Raw genomic sequence first — 11,559 nt, forward strand, 5'->3', positions numbered from 1 at the left:
ATGTTTCAATTGAAACGGAGCCAGTGTCTCGTAGGCATACATCTTGATAAATGACACAAGTTCAAGGAATCATACATATTTATTAACAAGTAAAAATACGAACCGTTTCTATAAAAGAATCTCTACAAATAGGACATGTTCTAAGTCCTGCAGCACACATAGCACAAGTACATAAATGACCACAAGGTAAAAAAGCAATTCTCAAGTCTCGTTCTAAACAAATGTGACATTTCTGGGTACACAATGGATTCCCTGCCGCGTCTAAGGGCAAATCTCCCCAATCGTGATCACTGTCTTTAGCGCGGGCATAGGCATTGAAGGCTTGTCGTACCCATTTGACACTTTTATTGCACAACACGTAAGCACAATGAGGGTTCCAATAGGCATGTTCTATCCAAGGATCGTCCCCGGGTTCTCAATGTTTGAGAGACAATGTGCAATGAAAACAACGCACATTATCATCCATTCCTTTGTAAAAGAATCCGGCTTCTGCAATGTTAGGTAATAAGTTCAACAGAATATCGGGGGCATGTTGAAAAGATGCTAGACGAGTCGATAATTCATCATAGGAAGGCACTGAAGGATTCTGTAGTGATCCACATTTACTCATTTTGCAGACTGATGTTTTTCTCAAGACGCGTTTCCTTTTTATACCTAATACCCATAAGGAAGCGTGTTATAATGATGAACCCGCTGGCGTTTATCATACACCATGCGATATTTTTTCACTAAGGGAAGGGTGCGAACATCGTGCTGGCGCGTTCTCTGAATGAAGTGAGGATAACGCACATTGACTTCTTCTTCTTCTCCTTTTAACATTTTTTCTAAGGTAGCGAGCGAGACGATCCTTGAAGCCCGATAATTCAGAGTCAAACCTTTGACTTTGCACACAGATTTGCCTCCTTCGGTCTCGTATGCATAATTTTTAGGCCCTCCCGACATGTACTTGATGATACGATCTCCACTCAATTCATCGGTCCACCCACCTAAACTGTTGACAATGGTAGGGTTAAATTGGGTCTCGTCATGTTGATAGATAATACTATCCGTATCAAAGTAGAGGACGCGTTCCCCCAAAGGTTCTAACGTCTCGTACAAATGTAAACGAGCATGCACTGTGGTAAAACAAGCCAGCACTACGTTTCCAAAAGGACAGTCTTCCAGGAATTCTTCTTTTTCTTGATAATTGATTAGCATCATGTCAGTTTCCGGATGATCTCGATTTTCTAGGAGCTCGATTCCTTTGATTTCTAAAGTAGCATCTTCTATTTTTTGTTGTAATTCTTCTTCTTCGGTCAGATACTGGGTTTTCGGTAATTGTAGTCTTTGAGCAAATTTTCCCCATAGATAATTTAAAAAGAGTTTGGCAATGGTTCTTCGGACAGGGTTTTTCTCGATATCTAAAAGATTCATAAAGATACCTTCTCGTCGTCGGATCTCATCGATGTAACTTTGTTTCTGTTCGCTCGTTTGACAATGATCGGGGAATCCGGAAGCTTCTTGTTTAATTTTTAAAAAAGTATCGATGTAAGATCGAAACAAGTCCTGACTGGAGTTTTCAAAATGCCAGACTTCATAGATGCGGTCGAGACGATATCCTAAATCTAAGGCTTTGTGAAGTTCTGTAGTCACCCAGGTGGCAGTCAGACTGCGCTGTGAATCGGTGTGCTGGCATCGCTCGTCAGGGTCTAAGTTGCGATGTTCGGCACAGGTTCGGCATAAGGGAAAGAGTAATTTTCCTCCCGTCTTATAGGGCAAGACGGGGTGATACAGACCTCGTGGTGGTAAGACACGACAATGAATGAGACCAAAGTACTCTCTCACATTCTTGAAATCGCTGGTGATGACTTGAGGATGTCCGGTGGGAAACGGTTTGTATTTCAGAACGTAAGGATACAAGGAACACACATCGACGTATCGAATGTCTCCCTCGTCGCAATACAGACGCGTGGCATTCGTACGATCTCCGTATAAGGCTTCCCGAGGATTTAAAGGATCCTGAATATTGACTTCTTGAATAAACGTTTGTAACTCGGTGTTGTTTAGAACTTGCTGGTCAAACTCGTGATCCCATAGGCTCACGACTGTATACCCTTGTTCCTCTAAAGCTGTGGCTCGTTTCAAGGTCTGCACGTGCAGATCTTGATACGTATGCTGGACTCGATGAGGATGCATTTCCGTCAACAGATTCGGATAACAGATAGGACACCCGTGCCAGTAACAGCCGTAGAATTCATAGACGATGCGCGATTCCTCATCGTACCCGTCCACCGTATAGGGGCCTAAAGTGACTTCACCCCCATTTTTAGCATGACGTATGGAATGGTGTTGATCCCGTTGAGGATGACTGCGGGTTTGATACAGGCTGTGTGAACCAGATAGTTCAAGATGAACTGCCCATCGTATCCCTTGAAATTGTGCGCAATGATGGTAGCCTCGTCGTGTTTGAAGGTCACATTACCCTTCTCGTCCGTCTCGGCCTGCAATAACCAGTCCATAAACTGTTTTAAGGTATCGGTTCCTTGAAATATGAAGCGGCGTTGCGCTCCAAATCCTTGACAGTAGTGACAGGGGATGTCGATATCTAAACTGTCGCAATGTTGACAAACGCGTTCTGCTACACATAAATTAGGGATGTGAATTCCGTTTTCCTGTGTACATTCGAAGTCGTAATAAATGTACATTTTCAAATCCTTGTTGCGTTTGGGCTTGGGTTTCCTTTGAACAAAGCAGCGATGTGGCATGGTGACGAGTTTCTTACAGATGCGGCATTGTGGTTTTCCCCCGCACGCGTGTCCCTTTAATAATTGCTGGGACATCCATTTCTGACACTGGTCACAACGCCCCATTAAACTGCAGACGGTTGTTGAAGCATTGCTACTGTAGGGTTTCAAGTGGGTCTGGTAACACGTAGCATTTCTGAAAAAAACCCTTACAATGAGGGCAATTCGTATGGATACCGTCCGGGGAACAGGGAGTATTGGCTAAACAAAACGAACATCGGTGAGGACAGACGGTACGATGGTCTTCGATGTGACTATATCCTACATCACAGTAATCGCAATAATATGGATTTTCCGTCATTCCCGCCATAGATGTAATGGCGTCGTAATGTTCATTATCCAGTAGAATGTTCAAACAAACACCATGTCCCTGTCCTTTGTAGATGGGTTCTAACCTTAAACGCTGTGTGTTCGTCTTAAATTGAAATATTTTCAATCGATAATGAGGGGCAAGTACCTGCTGTAATTTCTCCCACTCCTGAGGACCACAGGGATCGTTGATTGCACAGCCGGCTTGTTCCATGAGAGCTAAGGCCTGTCGTTTCTTGTCGTGAGCTTGTGTATCCCCTTTTCTCATGCGTAACCATTTCTTTTCCCATTCGGGGTCCGGAACCGCAGGTTTTTGACTGTGTAACCGTGCCACGGCGATAGTCCGGGGCAAACATAGGGAATCCTCGGGGTTTTGAATTTGAACGATAATTCTCTTGGAGATCTTAAATTTCTTTTTATCGACTTGTAGATGTTTTTTCTTGTTTCCCCCGCTACCTTGCGGATATTTCACATGAAAAAAATCCAGTTGTGTGGCTCCGTCTATCATCAGGAACTCTTATTTAGATTGCTGTACGGCTTCTATCTTATTCAAAATTTTATCCTCGTTGAGATTCTTGGACTGTGTGAATTCCACCCAAATCTCGGAATCCAAAGACGGGTGACGAATATTGAGCCGTACATAATCATTGGGGTTGCACTGCATTTCCCGTTTCACATTTTTGAGCATATCTTTGAATAATCGCCGAATAAAGGAAGAATCTGGAAGCTCTTTGAAAGTAACGTTGTACACATTTTGTTTCACTTTAAATTTCCTGGAATGCCGGCCTCTGTCAAGCTTGATTTGATAATATTCCGACACTAACTGTCGTTTTTCTCTATCTATCCCCCCTCCCCGCTGTAAAAATCTCACTCGTCGCCAGTTTTCTCTGCGGAGTTCTAATTCACACTCTCGCTGTATGTGAAGTTGTTCCTCTAAAAATCTCAATCGCTGTTCAATATAATTGCGGGGGAGTCCATTTCTGTTATTCCGTAAGTCGTTGTGTATTCGCTCAGACATGCTGATGAAAGTGACAACGCGAATTGTGTATTGCGTTTATATACTTATTGTGACGTCATAGAAAAGCAGTTTTTTTCACAACGTCATATAGAATGTTCCAGTCCTAGCTCGGCCACAGCGTCTTATAGAATGTTCCACAACGTCAATAACCTGGACTCTAAATTAATTAGATTGTTTATTTAATAAATGTGTAAACTTAACATCATGCGTTTTTTATTCATACCACTGTGGATTTTAAAGGATTAACACACCGATAAAACACAGGCCTCATCGTCATACCGACTTTACTGTTACGTCATAGCGCTATCGATCCATTGTTGCGTCATAGCACGCGCTCTAGTTCATCCTAACCCGGCCGTCCTAGCACGCGCTACCCTACCCCACTCTCCAGTGCGTTCTAAAACTTGACCTTTTGACCTCAAAAGTGCACTCAGTTGAACCACCCATCGGGACGCGTTATACTACTGATGATCAACGAGTCACTACGAAAAAATGACAGACGTAGCAGGAAGGATAGTGCAAGTACAAGTCTGTTGGATATATCCATCCCGACAGCCGAACCAGCTTGCCCTGACGACGATTTCACGGATTAAGACATCATGCTGTAAAGTGTGACGGTCATTGACGACAGATGCATGCATGTAGACACACATATTTTGTAGAATAGTAGCGAAAAACGTTAGTAGCACATGTACTCAGCTTTATTATTAAATTATGGAAAATGAAAACATCATTCATTGAAAAGGGAACAGGGACTATCATACAAAAGTACAGACCGAGAAAAAAAAAGAAAAAGAAATGTACCTGCCATGTGCACACTGTTTGGCCTTTTGTGTAGCTACAGACTTATGGAAGCACCAATAGTCATGTCCAGCAAACAAACCTCAACAAAAATTAAAACACTCTATATGTGAAGGACGTTTGCTGTTACCCTGTGACTCCGAATTTTCAAAGAACTACATGAAATTGTTTTTCAAAAAGTGCCAATTTTTGGCACTTTAGTTTTCCTTTTAGCTCTTACCATTTTTTTTTTTTATTTTTTTCTTTTTGTCATTCCGAATGTCCAAAATTTTGGCTTGGGCATCACTGAAGAGACATTATTTGTCGAATACACACCCGCCGCGAGCCCGTTATCCGCAGTCAAAATCAGCGTGCCAAGAACGGCTTAACAATCGGTATGAAACGTCAGACAGCATTTGATCCAATGATAGGTTGTATTGACGAACTAGATCGTTATGACGACCTTGTAATTTGCTAAATACTGACTTCAATCGAGACTGCTGAAACCCCAGTACTATCAACTAGTTTGTTAGTAGCTTACCTCCATTTAAAAACTGACTATACGCAGAACAAGCTCTTGTATATCGAATCAGTTGATATATATATAAACACCATATGAAAGTGATAATGGAATTATTTTTATATTGCTACATAAATATGGGAAGTTCGCGATGGAGAAGCTGAAATCATCCTGTTTGCCATACAGTTGAGTTGTGAGTTCATGTTATTTCAATAAAATTTATGGAATTGATCGCTGTTCGTGGTCTTCATTTTCATAAAATAACAATAAAGCTATATGTTTGACTTCTACCATAAAACAATAACTAAAACAATACGACAGGAAATCAAATATATATATGCAATATATTTAAATATACATGATCATCTTGCATTCAAGAATGATTGTATCTTGCTTATCGTCTCAGACGCTCGAGCATTTTTCACTCATATGGAGACGTCACCAAGACCGGTGAAGGGCTTCAAATTTAGACCTATGCCTGACGCTTACGGCCATTGAGCAGTGAGGGTTCTTTAGCGTGCCACACCTTCTGTGACTCGGGTCAACCGTTTTTAAGGTCATCTCCGAGGACCCGTGACATTCACACCCGATGCCGAGCGTTTGGCGATGGAACTGTCACTACCTGTTTTAACGTGTTAGGTCTGTCACGGCCGGGATTCGAACCCCGGCCTTCCGCATGCGGGACGAACGCTCTAACCTCTCGGCCACCGCGGCGGTCTAAGCGTTGAAGAAAGATACATAAAATCCCTCAAAACTTCATAATGTACAGGGATTGTTGTGTATTTTAGCACAGGTACAAAAATATTGTACATGTTTTCCATGTTCAGCAAGCAGTCCTTCTGTCCATCACATACAACATAACCTAAAATTATATAGAAATAAGTGCATACACTTGTATTCAATAAAATCATGCTGTCGCCTTGACGTCAACTGTGCTTATGTAGTAAGTATTTGGTTAGTGTACTTAAAGGAACGTTAATAACACTTTTACATTAAGTATCAAGACGAATCTGTAATTTTATTATTATTTTTTCAATTTCAGAATGCACTCAGTATAGAGTATAAAGAACTGCTCATCCTTGTGTCTTGCGACTCACCATTGTGTACTACATTCCACTTTTCTGATATGGAACTGTTCGAAGAAATTTTATCTGTAAAAATTGGCTTGCATTTATCATTAAGTCTTCCTCAACAACTGCAACAAAGGATTCCCATATGCTATCAACTATTTGCAGACATTGAATAGATATCGCCATCAATCTATCCAAAAAATATCAGAAATAGCTCGAGAACCATTATTAGGAAGAAACAATTGCCATTGCAAATTCGCCTCTTTCTTGCTATCCATCTCTACAAATTCATCGATCTAAAAGACATTACGTATCAGATATACAAAATGCCAAAACAACATGCAAAAAGAAAGGCACGAAACATTAAAGCATTATGTTTGGAAAATATACAGCATATGAGCATGTTGTATCTCGAGGAAAATGCTAAAGATTTAAGTTGATGGTTATACTTCAGAATCTCCCAATGCACCCTTTTATGTTTTAAGAACTAGATTTGAAAGTAAGTCACAAATTTTATATTAAAAAAATTTATTTATTCATGTCAAGTTCAGGTCTTCTTGAACAGTGAGCACCTCCTGCTCTACATGTCACCCTTTTATGTTTTGGTTTCCAAGGTCGGATATGAAGCTCTCAGCTATCCAAGAATAAAGACTGTTAATACCCAGATAGTTAAGCAGAATAGCGGGGGGAAGCTTTAAAAGTTCGTTACCTTACAAGAAACAGCAAAATCTCAGCCAATCTGAAACTTATTTTGGGTAAAGCAACATGCAAATAAAGAATATCATTGAATGATTATGGTTTTACGCTGTTTTAGCAATATTTCAGCCATTTTACGTCGGTTAGCTTATTGAAATATGTTTGGTTGTGAGTTTTCCTAACGACCCTCAATGACCTTCCTGTTTTTCGAAAATCAGGGAAACGATCTTTAATCTATTCAAAACAATCAAACAGTGTAACGTAATGAAACCCCCTGTGTGGACACTTTCGTAAGAGGCGTCAAAATAGGGGCAACCAGTTTGCCTTGTGTTGCAACACGAAGGGACGGAGAAAAGGAACCTGGCTCCGGGATCATGAAACTGTCTTAAACTTTAAGATTGTCTTAAATCAATAAAGTTGCACTTAAGATTTAAGACTGGTCTTAAAGTGGATCACAAACAAATCACTTAGATTTAAGATTGGTATTTTGTCTTAAATTTTAAGACTGTCTTAGAGCTGTCTTAACTTTCTAAGATTGTCGCTAAGTTCATTCAAAATGGCCGCACTTGTTGCATTTTTGAGGCGAGTTGGAAATGATCAGCATAATGCCCGTCCACAAAGACGTCTTCCCCGACCAAGAGTATTTAAGGATCGCTTAAACCCACTCGATATGCGGCCGGCAGACGAGGAGCTCTATGAAAGGTACCGTTTCCGCCGACCCACCATTATTTTTCTCTGTGGTCTAATAGAAGATATCGTCATCCATCCCACAAGAAGATCGCTGGCCCTACCTCCAATGGTACAGCTTTTAGTGTTTTTGAGGTTTGTTGCGACCGGTGCCTTCCATCAACTAATTGGAGATTCAATACACCTCTCCAAGTCAACGGCTGGAAGATGCATTAGAAGGGTTGCGTCAGCGTTAGTTATCCTCGCTAATCGTTATATTATATTCCCAACTGACCAAAACGCGACTAATACCAAGAGAAAGTTCCACAACATAGCAGGAAAAACACCAGAATTGCCTAGCTACAGGGCGCCGCCATTGTGGACACCCAAAGTTGTGCGGAGAAGAAAAGTTGACAGGAGATCTGATTGGTCATTAACAGAAAATCTTTGTGATGGAATTTAATAGTGAAATATAAGTGATAAAAATGACAGGTGACATAACAGAATATGTAGAAAGATACAGAAGTTATAAGGGAAGATCTGAGTGGAGAGGTGATATTTGGATGGACAATTTCATTCAGTGCGGATCTACACTAGTTGTAAACAGGCCAAAATTTGAAGGAAAAACGCAACGGCAAGCCATATATTTTTTGGTGGAATTTTGAAGGGGAGATGATGAACTTTGCTGAATGGTGACTGATTTTTTGAAAATTGGCTTAATAAATAATTGACAGTGATTGGAATTTGTATGGAAGTCTATGGGAAAACATTTGGTGGTGTTTGTCCAGCAGGTATGAATTATAGTTACTTTCCATTTCACATGACCTTCACATTTCCAAGCACATGACAATCAGTCCACACTATTCGTCCTACACGCATTTCAGTTCAAGCTTTTCAACCCTCCTAAACTGAATAAAACGCATCTCCTATTTAGATAGCGATTATAAATACTTTATAAAAAATCCTATCATTGACACATGTAATTCCAAAACATGCTGAAAGGATAACGAATTGTTTAGGTATTTTATAATAGAGCTAAGGGGAAGGTTGGGGGGGGGGGGGTTAAAGACACAATGTATTGTCCATATCATGAGAAGAAAAAATCTCTCGCTGTGACCTTCAATTCGACTTTTAGATATATCGATGACGTTTTGTCTATTAACAATGATAGCTTTCATTCATATGTCGATTTGATATATCCCTGTGAGCTGGAAATAAAGGACACCACAGAGTCGTCCACTTCTGCTTCATACTTAGATATTTTATTGAAAGTAGACATTAACGGCAAACTAACAACTCAACTGTATGACAAACGGGATGATTTCAGCTTCTACATCGTCAACTTCCCACATTTATGTAGCAATATTCCATTATCACCTGCATATGGTGTTTATATATCTCAACTGATTCGATATGCAAGAGCTTGTTCTGGGTATAGTCAGTTTTTAAATCGAGGTAAGCTACTGACAAACAAGTTGATGGTAAAGGGATTTCAACAGTCTCGATTGAAGTCAGCATTTCGCAAATTCTATGGTCGTTATAACGATCTAGTGCGTCAATACAACCTCGCATTGGGTCAAATGCTGTCTGACGTGTTTCATACCGATTGTTAAGCCGTTCTTGGCACACTGCTTTTGACTGCGGATAACTCCGTTTACCTGATCAGGATATGGGGCTCACGGCGGGTGTGACCGGTCAACAGGGGATGCTTACTCCTCCTAGGCACCTGATCCCACCTCTGGTGTGTCCAGGGGTCCGTGTTTGCCCAACTATCTATTTTGTATTGCTTGTAGGAGTTATGAGATTGATCACTGTTCGTTATCTTCACCTTGCATCCAATTAACCACTTTGTGTCTAATATAGATGTCCTCAACCGGAAAGGATATCATTCCTTAAATGTTATGGTAAATATGTTTTAAAGACTGTTTCGCATTGTTCTCCATTCCCCATTACTGTTATTGTGTAAATTCTATAATTTATGGTGATACATGATTTGTAAATTAAAAAAAAAAAAAAAAAAATCAAGGAGTGGGTAAGTCGTTGACTTTTGCTCATGACCATTATATTGAAAAACTTAACAAACTAGAGGTGTTTATAATTATTCATTTGTATCATGCAGGATAGATACATTGGACTGTATTATGCAATGTATCAATATTCATGAATATTGTAAAAAAAAAAAAAAAAAAAAAAAAAAAAAAAATCAGATGTCATGCGACACCAATTTTGTTATAACCAACTGTGTGGCGAAACGGCCAGGGTCTTGCCATGATTCCAGAGTCTTTAGAGAAAGTACTCTATGTCGTCAGTTTGAGAATGGTAAATATTTTTGTCATATATCAAAACTTATAGACAAGATATAGATGTAAATGACGTGGTTTCACAAAGTAACTCATAAATTCAGAAAGGTATATAAACTCAGAACCACTTATCTTAAAAGATGATCAACCAATTGCAATGTATTCAATTTGAATCTGGTCAGACATAATCTTTCATAGGAGAGGGACATATGCCACACTTTACAATGTATAATGAAATACATAATTCACATTATACATTGTCGCTTTCACATAAGTTATAAATTTTGGCCCCGTGATTTTTGAAAGATTTTCAAATGACTCCAGTCCATTTTCACTTATTCCCGAATTTGACAATTTCCAAAGCACTATGATTGACAATTACAGGTCAGCATGATGGCTTGCTGCTTGGTGACTCTGGATACCCATGCAAAACCTATCTAATGACTCCCTACAACAATACCAATGATGTACGACACAAAGAGCGGTTCAACTCAGCACTGTGCCGTACACGAGTTGTAATTGAGCAAACTTATGGGATTTTAAAGAGGAGGTTTCCATGCCTGGCAGTTGGTCTGCGGACAAAACCGGATAGAGCCTGTCAGTATGTGGTGGCATGTGTGGTTCTACATAATATAGGAATTTTGAGACAGGACATTGTGACCATTTCAGCTGATGACCTACTCATAGCTGGACCAGATGTCCAAGAGATTGATCACGCCAACAACAACGGTTTCACATACAGGGATATCATTGCCAGACAATGTTTTAATCAATGAACAAATTATGATTGTAATATATCAATCAAGGTCAAAGTCACCGGAGGTACATATGTACTAGTTAGTTGGTCAAAACATTTTTTTATCATTTCCAAAGACTTCCTGTCTCTATCTATTCCAGTTCTACAAGTATACCTGTTTATCATTTTCACAGTCATATTTAGAGGTGATCAATCTCATGTAACTCCTATAGGAATACAAAACTTGAAATAATTGTTTTATCACAATGATGTTCCCCCTTCCATTTTCTATAGTTTTACAATGAAGCATATTGTACAAGTTTCAAGTCCATCTGATAAGCCACAGAGGAGTTCTAAGTGTTCACAAGATTTAATGAGAGGAAGAAAGGAAACTGCACAAAAACAATAAAATATATTTTATTCCATTAATTGTGTACAATATCGTCAACAAATTGTAAAAAATATTAATCATTTTTAGAAAATGCAATCATCTTATAGATGTACATCAAGAAATCTATAACAATTTCGATGTCAATTGTAGTGAAAGTGTAATACATCAAATCATATATACATGTGTAAATAATAGAATGAAATGGACATTGATGAATTCTATCATTATCAATTAGATTGCCTACAACATCAATGCTCACTGATAAAATACTGAAATGGTTTAATATTAAT

At 39.4% G+C, this 11,559-nt stretch overlaps 2 protein-coding genes across 2 annotated transcripts; one reads left to right on the plus strand and one right to left on the minus strand.

The window, feature by feature from the left end:
- Nucleotides 1-654: 654 nt before the first annotated feature.
- Nucleotides 655-2,175, minus strand: LOC130047196 (uncharacterized). Its single transcript, XM_056141797.1, has one exon. It carries the CDS (start codon nt 2,173-2,175, stop codon nt 655-657), a length of 1,521 nt encoding a protein of 506 aa, XP_055997772.1.
- Nucleotides 2,176-7,697: 5,522 nt separating this feature from the next.
- Nucleotides 7,698-11,265, plus strand: LOC125645537 (putative nuclease HARBI1). The gene is made up of 5 exons (XM_056141798.1): nt 7,698-8,303; nt 8,577-8,633; nt 9,706-9,746; nt 10,050-10,161; nt 10,527-11,265. The coding sequence occupies exons 1-5, from the start codon at nt 7,733-7,735 to the stop codon at nt 10,916-10,918; spliced, it is 1,173 nt and encodes a 390-aa protein (XP_055997773.1). The 5' UTR covers nt 7,698-7,732; the 3' UTR covers nt 10,919-11,265.
- Nucleotides 11,266-11,559: the final 294 nt, after the last annotated feature.

Source organism: Ostrea edulis, chromosome 6 (genome assembly GCF_947568905.1).
Source record: "Ostrea edulis chromosome 6, xbOstEdul1.1, whole genome shotgun sequence".
NCBI classification, from domain to species: domain Eukaryota; kingdom Metazoa; phylum Mollusca; class Bivalvia; order Ostreida; family Ostreidae; genus Ostrea; species Ostrea edulis.

Excerpts from the sequence above, each read along its gene's own strand:
- LOC130047196 (XM_056141797.1), bottom strand. The coding sequence starts at position 2,175 with ATGCATCCTCATCGAGTCCAGCATACGTATCAAGATCTGCACGTGCAG.
- LOC125645537 (XM_056141798.1), top strand. The coding sequence starts at position 7,733 with ATGGCCGCACTTGTTGCATTTTTGAGGCGAGTTGGAAATGATCAGCAT. Across the intron at positions 9,747-10,049 it reads ATCATTCCTTAAATGTTATG|ATGTCATGCGACACCAATTT; the intron begins GTAAATATGTTT and ends AAAAAAAATCAG. Across the intron at positions 10,162-10,526 it reads ATGTCGTCAGTTTGAGAATG|GTCAGCATGATGGCTTGCTG; the intron begins GTAAATATTTTT and ends TGACAATTACAG.